Source organism: Alligator sinensis, unplaced genomic scaffold (assembly GCF_000455745.1).
Source record: "Alligator sinensis unplaced genomic scaffold, ASM45574v1 scaffold455_1, whole genome shotgun sequence".
Classification (NCBI taxonomy): Eukaryota; Metazoa; Chordata; order Crocodylia; family Alligatoridae; genus Alligator; species Alligator sinensis.
In genome coordinates this window covers 1,666,047-1,681,255 of record NW_005842142.1, presented here as the reverse complement: position 1 = coordinate 1,681,255, position 15,209 = coordinate 1,666,047, and the positions used below count along the sequence as shown (strand labels likewise).

The window sequence follows — 15,209 nt, the reverse complement described above, 5'->3', positions numbered from 1 at the left end:
GGGGGGGGGGGGGGGGGGAGAAGGGAGTCAAAGGGCTCCTTTGCTCTCTAGCCCCCCCACCCTTTTCCAACTTATTCCTCCTCTCCTTACTGTCAGACCCTGCTCTTTCTAATCACATGAAAGTGAAGTGCAAAATTTGCATATCAGCAAATTACTACAGGTACTTATTGACTTAATTCAGTTAGAATTGATACAGTTTATCTTTTTTGAAATGGCTGCAAGTTTTAGTACAGGTACTTCATAAACATACTTTTAAGCAGCAGTTTTGTACCTACTTATATATAATACAAGCTATACATGATATTAGTTCAAAGCCAAAAGTCTCATGATTTGCTTTATAGTTCTTTGGGCTGGGCCCTAGCAGCATTTCAAGCTATAGTGACCCCATAGGTCAGCATTGCTGAGTATGTGTGTGGGTACTCCAGATACCGCTCTGCTCGACAAAGGATCCATGTGCTAATTAGCTCTCCACTCATGAATGGAACTGGGTGTTCTTGTCACAAGTCCTGGGATCCTCCAAAAATGTATATGCAGATGAGGTGCAGGGCAACCTGGTCCAGTTCCACCTCATGCACAATGGGGCCATACTAAACATATGTGACAGGCTGAAAAAGGGGGTGACAGAAGGCTTCTAGGTGAACTGTTTGGGGCCCTATTTGATGATGTCTGCCAGACATTTAAGGCTGGTGAAGAAATAGGAATCATTGGAAATGGGAAAGTAAGGTACAGCTTAGCAGTGGGAGTTAAGAGGAAGTCCAAATGTATTTAGAGTAGTAACTCTAAATACAATGGGCATCTGCACATATTTTATTCAGATGGGCTGCATTAACTTATTTGTGTGGTAGTAGCAATTTTGGAACCAAGGGAGGGTGTCAGGACTGGTTCTGGCTTTCCCACTGCTGGCATGCTATTGCAGTACCTTCAGGCCTGGTGCCAATTCCTTGTGGAAGGAATACCCACCCATTTTTTAAGGGCCATCAAAGAAAAAAAGTTCCCATCTGTGTTTCCCACTTATGGGTCATGCTTAGTGTTGGTTGCATTTAATCAACATCATAGCTGGTGTCCATTACTGAGCACATGCTGCTTTTGGCACCAGTGTAATGATCGACAATGTACTTAATGTGGTTTCCTTGTATGCAGTGGTTTCCTTGTATGCAAATTGTTCCCCATGCTGCTTGGGGGGAAAAAACCCCCCTTGTCTTGTATTCGAGTAAATATGGTATTTAACTTAAGCGTGTGTCTTGGTACCACTCCTCTCAAGTGCTTAACTGCTAGGAAATCTACCTGACCCAGGGCCAGTATCTTTAAGCATAGTTTTTGTTAGGGGGATATACAGTAACTGACTTTTAAATAAATAAATAAATAAACAAATAATAAATAATAATAAATAAATGATAAATAATAATAAATGATAAATAGTCTAGAATAATGATAAATAATGATAAATAGTCTAGAATAATGAAAGAGATAAAAGATTTCACTATGGCGTGACTTGATATAAGCCATAAATGTGAATCATTGTCTGCATAATTGGTGATTTATGGTCATCAACTAAGCAGAGTTTGCCAGGTATTATACTTGTGATGTGGGCTAAAGTTAAGCTAGAACTGTGAAATATTCTCAAGGGTAAGGGACACATTTTATCAGCTAGGCTACTCATCGTGCCATCTCCCAAAATATTTACTGTCATGCTGGCATTGCACCAAGCATTGATTAGTCAGATAAAATCCTTACTTGCACAAATACATTTGATATTGTTTTTAACACTGAAAAATTAATCCAGCATAAACCCAGTGGCTAACAAAACAAAACAAAACAAAACAAAAATTCTTGATCTTGTTTTTAATACTAAAAAAACAATCCAACATAAACCCAGTGGCTAATAAAAATGAATTATTCCAGTGACACTGAGACAAACTATAAAAGTTCACACTTAAAAATTACTCTTGGGATGACTGGGTCTCAGCATGTATGTATTTAAAGTGATTATTTGCTTTCCAAGCTTGCAAATGTAGCTGGAATGCAAAACAATGAATAACCTGACTTTTGCCCTTTGTTGTATTATGTTTACAGCAGGTGACATTTTTGTGCCCTTTTTCAGTAGGTGTTAAATCTGGCTCGGTCTGTCTAGTACAGAATGATCGCTGTTTACCCCAGGCAGTCATTTCCTATTATTTTTGTCATGCAGTTGTAAGTAAAACATTGCAACTTTAACACAGAAAACATAGAGTGTGAAGTTACCATTAAAGCATATTAGCCAGTTTAATGGACATGTTCCATAAAAACATTAAGGTTTGAACTGCAGTCAGAGAGAAGATGGCTTTATGTTCAACATTTCTGCTTATAAAAGAATCGTGTGTAGAGAAACTCATCTATACTCCAGGATGAAAAGTCAAAGCTTAGGGGTACATTATAGAAAATTTCAGCTGTCCCTGAAAAGCCCTTTCTGATACAGTATCCCTCTCTAGCCATAGAGTAGCAGTCTCTGCATATAGCAGGCTCAATTTTTGACCCTTAATCAAAGTTCTGCAAAGGGGATGCTGTAGGGGAAACCTACAGACTCCTTGCAGTAAGGATGGGAGGCATTGCAATGAAAGTAGGTGTGAATCCAAGAGCTTGGGGGAACATGGCTGCTGAGTCACCCTTCGCAGCAGCTACTCCCTCCTCTGCAAGCTGGTATGGAAGTGGAGTAAGGCAATATTGCTGGGTTTTTTGAGAGGCTATTGTTAATTGTTAATAACTAGTTCCATGGAGTCCCGGTGCTGCCTTGTGCTTGACACAGGAAGCTCAAGAAGGCAGGAATTCTAATATTATAAAAACTGAAGTCTGTCTGTCTGTAACACTTTATTTGCACTCTGACTGGCTGGCAGAAACAGCCAATCAGAGTGCTCCAAGCATGGGAGAGCACTGCCATGATTTGGAAGCTGCGCCAAGGACCAGACAGAGGGTGGGGGAGCCCACCTCACTCCCTGCAAGAGGCAGAACAGTGGCAGCATGGAGCGCTAGGTGGTGGCACTCCATCCCAGTCCCTTCCCTCCCCTGACCCCTGTCATTCTTGATGGGCAATTGGCTAGTACTCTCTATGATCCTTCAACCATACTACCTAAGCACAGTGCCCCCTCAGCAAAGTGAAAAGTAAAGGAATGTTAACTGTATATGCAGTGCAGCTGATCTCATGGGGGTAACTTCTTTTTAGGCCATACGGAGTCACCACTTCATGCAAGTGATGTCCTTACCTAGGACTATCCAACTTCTAAGGGGTTGGGAGTTGAATGCCTTATGGGCCACACCAGCAGGCATGGAACATTCACAGGCCGCAACAGGACAGATCATGGGCCCCTCAGGATGCACGTGATGTGGCTGCCACTTCCCTTCCCCTCGCCCCCACTGCACCACACCCCACTGCTGCCCCTGGCTCATTGTCATCTCCACGGCCTTGCCAAGCTGCATTGCTTCACCCCTGGGGGTTGGGGCAGGCAGTGAAAGCCAGAGGAGAGAGGGGGATCCCTGAGACTCTAGACAAAGGATAGGGGGGAAGCAGCAGCTGAACAGGACCCCAGGGGTTGCAACTGAACCCCTTGTGGACCAGATGTGGCCTGTGGGCACCAGTTGGACATCTGTGGTCTAATCAATCAACCAAAGCACCTAAGCACAGGGAACAGGAACAGGTGGGTTTCATTGTACAGTGTACTTCATGCACATTGAGGCCTTCAGTTCTCTGTGCCCTGAATCCTGAACACTCTTTTATACCAGTTCTGTAAAGCAGTGGTTCTCAACCTTTTTTGTGCCAGCACCCATTTGTAAACCATCAATAGCCAGTCTTGGCCCAGTGCCCCTCATTCCCAACCCACTGCTCCCTACCCTCAGGCCCTAGCCCCTTCCTGGTGTGTGGGACAGGGGTGGATGTGTAGGGTGGGGGGCCCCAAGCAGCCCTTTGCAAGCTGAAACTGTGCCAGCCTGCAAGGGAAAAGCCAGTTTCCCACATTTTTCTCCTTTAAAGGAGAATCCATTTTTAAAGTTTGTTCACAACCCTTTCATATAGTCTTGCAACCCACTTTTGTGTCATGACCCATGGGTTGAGAAACACCACTGTAAAGGAGGGATGTGTGGCCTTATTCATGCTGCTATGGTGCTGAAGCTGTGTATAAGTATCACAAGGAAAAAGAAGAAAAGGGCTTGTAAGAAGACATAGACTCCATAGCTTATTGTGGAACATGTGGAAACTGTTCGTAGTTGAAGATGAACATATCTGCTTTGGCTATTGTACGCAGATGTGCAATAAAGTAAGTAAAGGTTCAGTTGGAAATTTTCCATCAAAAGTGTTTTTCAGCTAAACGATTTTCTTTTACATAAAATGTCTACTTCCTCAGAAGATATCAGTGTTTACAGTAAAAAAAATAATCCCTGAAAACCAATATTTTTTAATTCTGAAATGCCACTCCACTGTCTCATTGTCTGTGTCTAATTTGTAAAAGCCCTTTTTCCCCAGTCACTTAGCTGTCTTATGTTCACTAATTTTGTAGTAATTGGGGATAATATTACATTACTTTAACATCTTAAATAATTTAAACATTTCTTTGACAATATAACGAACTATAGAATATTGAAAAATATAAAAGAAAGAAGATGACTATTTGTATCCCTTGTGTATACTTCCCGTTTACCTCTTGGTCTGAAAACATGCACATGAAGGTTTCAAAAACTGAGAAAGTTTAAAAGTTGTCAGCACTTACCTCCATTGTGAAGCCTATGACTTTGAAGCATTGCTCAATTAATTCAAACTGGGACTTATAGAAACTATTGTTCATTAAATCTTGCACTATTCTGAAATGATCATTTTGCAGATATCTGAAAGATTTGAGGGAGGAATGGTTAGAATCCTAACAAGGTTAGGAACCCAGTTACAGATTGGTTCTTCATTATTCATTCATATAAAAAACAAAACAAAAACAAAACCTGTGTTACCTGGGAGGCTTATTTTCTGGCAATTTATAATGTGCCAGTTTTTTCTTTTCTGCCAAACCAGCATAAATGTAGTAAAAAATATGGAAATTTTTCTCTCCTCTGAAACAAAAAAATAACAATTATTTCTTTTAGTAAATTGGTTGTACTGTTAATGACATTGATACTATTATTGTGTCAAAGATGCTGTCCAGATGGACAGCATAATTACATTACATTATATTAATATCACCTGGCCCACTTTTGGCCAGGTAAGTAACAATAAGTCTGTTTCTTTCTGTGCAAAGTATTTTTTGGATTATTTTAGGGCAAAGTTGATTTTTTTCTGAAAATTTATAATTTCTGAGACTTAAATTTCATTGGGAAAATAAAGTTTGACATACAAACCGGTCCCACCCTGGTTTGTTATGTTTAGGGACTGACCAAATTTGTGAATTCGTGGATTTTACAGAATCTGTGAAATTCGGCATTGCCTGCAACATCCAGGAATCTGTGGAAAAAATAAATTACCAGAAATAAAATGCTGGCTCCCCAGAGGAAGCCAGCAGCCCTCAGTATGCTGTGCCAGACTGCTGAGGTTGGGAAGGGACAGGGGCTGCCCACTCAAAGGGCTGCCAGCAAGATGACTGATGCCCCCCCTTTGCTGCTGACTGGCTCTGAGGGCTGCCTGTCATGTGGCCCCATGCGTGGCCGCTGGGCTCCTCGGCCCACTGTGCTCTTCCAGCAAAATGGCTGCCTGGGCCCACGTTCTGTCCATGGAATTGGGGGGCAGCTCCCGTGAATTAGGTAGGTCCCTAGTCATGTTGATGCAGATCAAACTCAGCCGGACTTTTGTGTAAGAAAAGTACTACAGATTACAGACTCATATATAACATACATATTAACTTGTGCATCTGTACTATATTTGGGTCATGCTCCTTTCTAAACGGAACTGTATTAAACTATCTGAGATTTAATCAAATGTTTTGCATGCAAGTTACATTAAGGAAGGAAAATTACAGATATCGACCTAAACAATAAACAAACAAATAAATACAATATTAAGGGCGTAATATAAAATTACATAATCAAAGAAACTCAGAATTAAGAATATTAGACTGTTTCTTATCCTTCTTACACATACACACCCTTTTTGCTATATATGCAATGTTAAAAAAAATCCTGCTTAGAGAAACCAGAAGGCAATGGAAAATGGTACACTAAAAATCATTCTGTATTGTTAGACATTTATAATGATCAGCTTTTATTTGAAAACATCTCACTTATTTACATCTTTCAGTGTAATATTTTCTTATATTATATATTCTTTTTGTTTGTTTCCAAATGGGTCAACTTTTCCTTTTTTTTTTTTTTTTTTTTTTTTTTTTACTTACAGAGCCTGATGGACAACTCTAGACTTTTCAAGGAGGTATTCTGAAATTTGGGCTCCTACTACGGTCCCACCACAGGTGAATTTCATTTCTAAGTACTTTCCAAATCTGCTGGAGTTATCATTGATAATGGTGCCTGCATTTCCAAAGGCTTCTACCAAATTGTTCACTTGGAGGATCTTTTCCTGAAGAGTCCTGTTATTAGCCTGTATAAACAAATTGCTTATGAATACAGAAAAAGTATTTTTTTACAAGTTATCTAGAAGAATCTCAATTTATCTGTTAAAATTTCTTTTTTAAAGTAGAGTTGGATTTCTGATCTGTCTTATGTACTTTTGGAATCTTTATTTAGCTATAACTAGCAAACATCAAAACCCGAATGAGAAAAAATTCCCTTGGAGAGCAAACTGGGGCCTTAAGTTTAGCCACAGAACCATCCACATGATCCATTGCCATAGTGGATGTCCACCTGACAAAGCATTTCTGTACAGGAAAATGTAATTGCAACATATTGCAAATATGATTAAAGCTGGTTATATCTTGCAATCTGGTTTTATATGTCACAATTGCAGTAAAGATGCTGTGCAGTAAAGAAGGTTGAGTCTACTCAACAGTTTCTAATGGCTATGTCTGCATGTCTTAACTATAAGTGTGATTCACAGTAACTAGATTAAGGCTACTTTGGGTATATTTATCTGTGTTACAATCACATTTCCATTTTACTGTGTGTACATGTACCTTCATTTAAAGTGCATAGAAGCAAGGAGTAAAGACAGTGAATGAAAACCATGATTTCCAATCCAATCTATGAATGGACCCAATTAAGTCAATGGCTGTCAATCGGGGAACTCCTAATGACTTTAGTGGATCCAGGATTTTTCCCATTTGATCATTTCGATTAGTTTTTGTGTGCACCTATACATGTGCCCGATGCCCGCTCCAATACGTTCTAATTAGAACTTGATTAATTGATTGAATCTGCTGGAGCGTGCAAATCAGCATGCTCCAGCAGCTTTGGCATCACATGTATTCAGCATTCTTGCGCTTCAAAATGGTGCTGGGGACGCTTTAACTAAAGTTAATCAAACAAGCTTTAGTTAAAGTGCCCTGTCACCATTTTGAAGCGCAGAACACTGAATCCATGAGATGCTGCAGGTGCTTTAATTAGAGAGGTTCCCAAAAGCCACTCTAATTAAGGCACACCTCCACCCCCACCCTGGAACATATGTAAAGATGCCCTGTATTTCCACTAATTATTTTCCTCACTGGAAACCTTTCCCTATCTATCTTCACTTTCTGAAGGAGGATACTCCTGGAGGCCCAATTTAACATCTGAGTGGAGTCCCTCCATTAGTTATAAATCTTTCCCAAACTCAATGTGCTCCTGCCCACATATTTCCACTCTTTAAAACTCTCAAGACCTGGGTATCTACCATACTTTTGCATTGATTTAAGAAGCCAAATCATCAGGCCAACCTTTCTTGTCCAAAACACATATGGAAGGATAGTGGAATTGCCAACAATCCAGTGGTGAAGAGAGGTTTGCTTCTAAAGAGGTGGAAAAGAATCTTATTTAGGACTGTTTGGGTAACTTTTAGCAAAGGCTGTATGGCAGAGGATTACCCAAGAAGAGTACAGGTTTCACTATATTTTCTAATATCTCGCAACATTTGAAACACTTTTTTTCAAGTGGTCCAAATGTAGCAAAACCCCCAGTTTTTCTTCTTTTTTTTTAAATGCATTCCCTCCCCTTCCCCAACCATTTATGACTTTGTCTCTCCCTTTCTATTCCCTATAGATAAGTATAAGTGAGCTAAGACATAGGATAAGCTTCAGCATTTTATTTTGGTAGAAAGTTGTATTTGTTTTGTTTTTTCTCCTTCTTTATATTGTATAATTATTATGTTTATATTGATTTTTACTGTCCTATATTACTGTTTTACTGGTACTATATGATTTAGACCTACATATGTAAGTTAGCATAAGTCATGTCAAGTTTCCATTTTGTTTGTCAAGTTTCCATCCTGTCCCCATGCCCGGTCATGTAATCCATGACTCACACCTACCCCACCTATGTAACTTGGTTCCTGAATGAATGGGGATGAATGAGGGTGCTTGAGAGACAATGGCAGTAGGTCTAAAAATAGCTCCCTCTGAATGACCAAACCATTAACACCAATACCTGGACCAACAACCCAGCCCTTGGAACCACCCACAGCATTCAAGAAACAAAAGATGAGGCAACCCACCATTGTGCCAGGCTGCGCATGCTCAGTAAGAACACCTGGAGCCCTCTGGAACAGGACTGACTTTGCCTGGACAGGCCCTCCCCACAGGAGATCAGAGGTAGTCTGCCCCATAGAAGGGGTAGTGAAGACCGACTCCTTGGGATGCTCTTTCCATCTGGACCAGCACCATGCCACACCACCTATCCACCCAGAGGCCCTGCCGGCGACCCCCCTCTGGACAACACCTACTGGACAAAGACCCCTTTCCAGCCTGGATAGGTAGCTATCACCCCTCACCATCTCTTCAACCAAGGACTTGGACTCTTGTCTCTCTTCCCTACCTGGACTCCAGCCCTTCCACTTCTCTGTGTGTGTGTGTGTGTGTGTGTGTGTGTGTGTGTGTGTGTGTGTGTGTGTGTGAGAACCAATAACTTCATGGGGCTGTGTAGCATGGTGTCTGTTTAATAAACCTGTTATTTGGACTCCTGAGTTGGGTTTTGGTTTACTATGGCTCAGCTCTGCTCCAATCTCTGCTCCTCGCCCCTCTAACTTCTGTCTCATTTCTCCCTCTCCTGCTTCTGGGCCCACTGCCACCTCCTCAATATCTCAGCTGCCTGCCTCAGTTTCCAGCCCCAAGTTCCCAGGTTTCTGTCTCTCTCTCTTTCCTGGCTGTCTCCTCCTTGCCCCCAGGCTTTTTTTTTTCTTTTTCTTTCCCTTGCACCAGTGACTTCGAGTAACCCTGAGACCACTTGATCTTAAGTAAACCCAAGCCTCAGTTCCTCAGCCAGCTTCTCTCTAGTCTACCGGTTTTAATCCTGGTTCTGGCAGCTTTCACACTCTACACTTTGACTCTCTCTCTCTCACCTTAACCTTCCCCCAAGTATCCCAGGTACCCCAAACACACACATACATACTGTACCATCCAAGTTAGGAACTTACCTATGTGTAGGTGGGTTGTATGTATGTGAACTGGTGTGTGTGTGTGTGTGTGTATATCTATCTATCATTGTGTTCACAATATACAAATTAGTGATCTGTGTATGTGTACTGAGTGTGCGGGTATTGACAATTGATTTTTGTCTAATTTTTAGTGTGTATGTGCTTGAATTGGTGATAGGTATGCATGTGTCTAGGCTGGTTTGGATGTGTATGTTCCTGAGCTGGTAGTGTGTGTGTGTGTGTGTGAATGCACCTAATTGATTTGTGTGTTTGTATATGTGCAATTGTGTCACACCCTCCTGTCTAACAGCGCAATATTGAGATCCTGAGAGTTGGCCTGACCCCACAGGGCAACAGAAATGGGGGGAAAAGTGCAATGGATGATGTGCATCATCCTTCCTCTAGCCTTGTAAATAATCTTTGGAAAAGATAATACAGTTTTGAGCCATATTACCTTTTCCACACCTGCTTGAGTTTGAGAATATGACCCAATCTGTTCTGGTTTCATACTTCATAAAGAGATGTAAAAGCCTCTACTTTCAAAACTTACCTTTCCAAGGACAGTGAGCTGCTGAACAAGAAGGTGGGCACTCTGTGTCTTGCCAGCTCCACTTTCTCCAGAAATGACAATGCACTGAAGAAAATCAGAGCAGAAGTCCATTTTCTCTCAGTTAAACAGAAAGAGGTAGAAAATATAAATCTGATTTTGCACAGCAGTATTTTTACCTGATCTGAGTTGTATGTCACCATTGATTGATAACCAATGTCAGCTACAGCAAAAATGTGGGGAGGATTGGCAGTCCGTTTTGCTCCAAGATACAGTTTGGAATGCTGAGTGTAAGAAAAATGAAAACGTCATCAGTGTTTCTTTAATGCATCATTTGGATTATTTCATCAGGGCTCTTTAATTTTTATTGCTTGCTATAAAGGATCCTGAATACACAAGTAGAGCTGTTTTAGAATTAAAAGTATTATTACTCCACTATCTATACCATGGGCTGTTATGTGCTTTGTATATTAACATACCCTACAAAGGAGCTAGCACAGCTACAAATCCCATTGTGCTTTGATTATAATGTAAAATTAAAATAATTAGGACAAGATTTTATGTTTTCAGTCACAAAGCACCCAAATTATAATTTTGTTCCATTTTCTTTTCCCATCCTCCTGGTGTGTGTATGCAGTTTAGGTGGCAAACTTTAGCGGATGTTCTCTTTGTATTTTCTGTAACTAGTAATAACAATGGCAATCTTGTATTTGTTCCTGACTCTCACATCAATCACCTATTGTTTAAGTACCATGAGCAACATACTCAAGGATAAAGCATTAAAGTGTCCCTTAGGTAACCAGCTAATCAGTTAAATATATACATAGATTTCTCAGATTATCCAGCTCAGATTATCTGTTGGGGGAAGGGGGAAGGAGAGAGGGAAGAGACTAAGGGAGGAATCTGATCTCCCCTCCTCTGTGGTGCAGAAGCAGAGCTACTTCACAGGGTCTGTTTCAGTCTCCTACCTAGTATAATCTCTGTGAATTTGGTATTCCTGTGTAGAAGGATTGGGTTGAACAGGTCTGTGTAATTACAGATTCTCCAGATCAAGCTTTCATGTGGCCTGACTAGGACCCCTCATCCCTTCTGTGCTGTTATTTTAGGGCCCTCTAACAGAGGAGCCCTTTGTGTCACAGAGGGGAGGTACAGTCAGGCACTCCCCATTCTTTAGTAGAATTATACCCCTTGAGGACTGTCCAATCCTGTAAAGGGGCCAAAATTAGCTTTTTACTGCAAGGAGAGTGTTGCAAAGCAGCAAAAAAACACAGAGCATTTCAGAAATATAACATGAGGGGGAACAGAGAAAATCCTTAGCATCTGTTCTTCAATATTCCTCCTATTACACTTGGGTCAACCAGGACTAACCCCTGGCAACAGTAGAATATCAGCATGAAATTCTTCTGGTCCTTCATGGAAAGCACAATGAGGAGCAAAAGTGGATGGTACAAGGTGCTTTAGAAAACACTGGGTGTGTCTACACAAGACGCTATGTTGCCATAGTGATGAGCTATGATGATGTAGCTTGTTGCTATGGGGACATAGTGTTGGCAGGCAGGAACCGTGACGCTGACACTACTGCACAGTAGCAACAAGCTACTGCACAGTAGCTTATTGTTACTGCCCAGTAGGGTTGAAAATAACCCATGCGCTGCTGGGACTGCACAGTACTGGTGGTTGCTATGCAGTTATTTAGTACTTGCTAAAGCAAGGGCTAACGCAAGTACTAAATAACTGTGCAGTAACAACTGCACAGTTGGAAATACATGTAGACGCACCCTTGTATCTCTTCCAAAAACAAGACAATTGAAAGTTGAGGGTCTCAATGTAGAGTGGGCTTCAGCCTGTTTGCGTGTGTCAGTGACAGAGTGTGGTTTATTTAAGGTCAGAAGTTCAATAATGAAGCTACTTAGATAACAATGCAACATGAATTATTAGTAATTCTTTTATTTAAGAGAGCAGGAGTAGATCATTAGGGATGGCTTACTCAGGATTTCATGTAAATGTTCATATTTCTCTGTAAATCAGAGAGAGTATAGGAAGAGAACCAATGCTATTTTTACAGACCTGTGTAGAATAAATATCTAGGTTCTGAAATGGATTGACAGCGATGAGGATGTCTCCTACAAAGGTATAGATTTGATCCCTGGCATAGCTCTTCTGCAACTGCTCTGTCACTGTATTCTGTTGTAAAAAGAATAGGGAAGTTTCTGTTATTTAAAAAAAAAATATTCTGCAAATAGAAGAACATTCAAAAGTGTGTATTAGAAGGAGAGGGAGAGAACACATGGGGAAGTCATCTTAACTTCATGTTAAAGCTTTAAACGACTCTCAAACCACCAAAAAATATTCAGATAATTGTATAAACATTAACCAATGATTAATGTAGCCACTCAGTTAATAAAGGGCATGCAAGGGGTTATTAGGTCCCAAAATGTGATTTGTATTCATGTCCAGCCACCTCTGAATTCCCAGCCTGAATGAAATAGTGTCCACTGAAGGCTGGCTAACTTAGAATAGCCCCTGGTACAGGGCTTACACAAGACTTAAAATTATTCACTTGGAGTAACAGACAGACTACTGAACCACTCACTCTGCCATCCAACCCTATGTCAGTGTATGATCATTTTTACTGTGAATAAATGTCTTTTGGGGATAGGTGGTGAGGGTGGGGGGAGGGGAAACGTGATCTGAAATGGGGCTGAAATTACTGTATAAACATTTTAGAGCCTGTAGCCCTATCAGATACCCTGGGAAGTACATTTTAGAAGACTCCCCTCTTCCAAATAAATCCTTATTTGGATGGTTAAATAACATTTTTATTCTCCTCCAGACAAATGGGTCTGGGAAATGTGTTGACAGTCACTGGCCCAATATTAATCCTATATTTAAAATAAGATATAATGCAGATAAATATGCAGGCAGTGAGATCTTCTCAAACTTATCCTTTTTGAGATTAATAAAGTGCTCTTTTGGCCTAGAAACCTACTTATCTGAAATACAAAAGTACAAACAATGAGAGGCCATTAATAGACTGCAATTCACTCAAATGAGATGCAAAGTCATTATAGGCAGGTGGTGTTGGACTCGAGTGGATATGTTCTTGAGGGAAGAATGAGATAGATGTTTAAATCTCTATTTGTGGCCTTCCTTATTCTCTTTATATAAATAAGAGGAAAATTGATCTCTTCATTGGTGGAAGATTTTAAATACTGGGCTAATGAAGAAAAAACAATCTGGCTTGTCTCTATTCACTAATAGCTTATCCTATACTCCTTGGTGTATTTGTGTTACTTGTACAAAGAATAAGGGCCAAAATCGAATAAAATAACCCTGTTTTTCTTATTGTATTCTAATATTTTGTATTATTTCATTGTATCTATTTTTGTATTGCCATATATTTTGTAACAGCAGGTTATATTAGAGCAGATTAGTCAGACTCTTGACTGAGATGTTTCAGTCACGGATGATCCTGCCTTGAGCTGGTGGTTGGACAGATGACCTTGGGACGTGCCTTCCAGCTTTACTTTCCCACAATCTTATGTTCTGTTTTAATTATTTTTGTTTAAACTGTAGAATGTGTAATCTTACAGTATGCTTTTATCAATACTCATAAATGATATAATTTTATTATGAATTATATATATGTTTATTGTCAATTTCACTGTATTGTTTTAGCAACCGCTGTAAATAAACTACTGCTACTGTAGTATTAACTAATGTTTAAGGTGCTTTGAAAATTTAAAGTACTCGAAGTGCAGTTATCACTATCCAATGATGACAACATACCTCAGAAGCACTGAGTGAACTATTGTGGGCTGATTAATGGTAATATATCAGTAGAGTTTAACTTGAAGAGGGAGATTATGAATTATATTCTGTAATGATTCACAAACCATTCAACAGTGCAACATTTTCATTTCATCAACATCCAATCATTGCCTCTGTGAACAGTAGATAAAGCACTATTGTCTGATTCTTTTCTCTCTCACATTTACTAGTATAAATCAGGGGTAATTCCACTGAAGAAAATGGAAGCATACTACTGCAGAGTAAGTGTAAGTAGAGAATCAAGCCTTCTGGCCACATTCCTTAGCAAAAGAGAGGTAAAGGAAACAATAAAGACCAATAAAACAAAGTAAAATGAAGCATATGCAGAACAAGATTTCCAAGGGAATAGCTTTCAACACAGATATTCTGCTCATAGTACACTTTCCCCTTTGTGATGGTGATTACAAAACAGCACTACTTTTGTCTCTCAAATGTTGTACAGGTTCAAGAGTTGGTTGCACAAAAACAGCTCCTCAGCCGATTCAATGTGGCACAACACCACTAACTTCAATGGAACTACCCATCATTTTATGCCAGCTGAGAATGTGGCCCATGATGATGCATCACCTTTAAGAACGAACTCCTCTAGATGCATGTCAAGTGATGTTTGCTGCATTTGGAGTTGCCATAGTTTTAAGATAACAAGTTGTTAGATTCCACAGTCTTTACTAGGGTAAAGGACCAATGATGAAACTTATGACAATTTATGTCAGTTGTGGGTACTCAAGATGCAGCATATCTTATCTCACATTCAATAAACATCAGAAATCTGTAACATATCATTAGCTATTAATTAATTGCAATGTGAGAATGCAGGCCATTTAAACATCAAGAATACAGCAGGGTTTATCTTTCCGTTCATATCTGAATGCTCCCTTGCAGGAAAGCTTTTACAAGTGAAACATCTCACCTCATCCAGTACCTCCAAGGTTGCTAAATCATCTACATCCTCCTGGTTAGAAACTTGAGATTTATTGTAGTTCCCTTTCTTTGTATGAATACGCTCAAATCTAGAATACAAAAGCCATACACGTCCATGAAGTGAGAAAACATGAATTGACCCTTCCAGGTACAGATGTATCAATGCCCTGATGTTCTGAATTCAAAACAGATGAAGGCTCTGATCCTGTGGCTGATACCAGGAGGAATTTTTTTTCACATGGTTTCTATATGAGTACAAGAATCAATTATTAGACAGGAGCTGGGTTATATAGAAAATGTAACAATGCATACAATCATCATAAACTAGTGTTTACCTAGAAAAGTGTACCAGATTATTATTATGGATAGGACAAATATGGGGTTATATGGATGAATAACAGGGCAAGAATG

General features: G+C 40.0%; 1 protein-coding gene across 1 annotated transcript in view; it reads right to left on the bottom strand.

Moving 5' to 3' along the window:
- The window catches only part of MYO3A (myosin IIIA), a 219,080-nt gene that overhangs the window by 79,270 nt on the left and 124,601 nt on the right, over positions 1–15,209 (bottom strand). The window contains exons 10-16 of the mRNA XM_025206153.1: positions 14,788–14,887; positions 12,114–12,230; positions 10,226–10,330; positions 10,050–10,133; positions 6,336–6,538; positions 4,966–5,064; positions 4,734–4,848 (exon numbers count right to left, since the gene is read on the bottom strand). Coding sequence (XP_025061938.1) covers positions 4,734–4,848; positions 4,966–5,064; positions 6,336–6,538; positions 10,050–10,133; positions 10,226–10,330; positions 12,114–12,230; positions 14,788–14,887 — 823 coding nt within the window. The remainder of the gene's footprint in view (positions 1–4,733; positions 4,849–4,965; positions 5,065–6,335; positions 6,539–10,049; positions 10,134–10,225; positions 10,331–12,113; positions 12,231–14,787; positions 14,888–15,209) is intronic.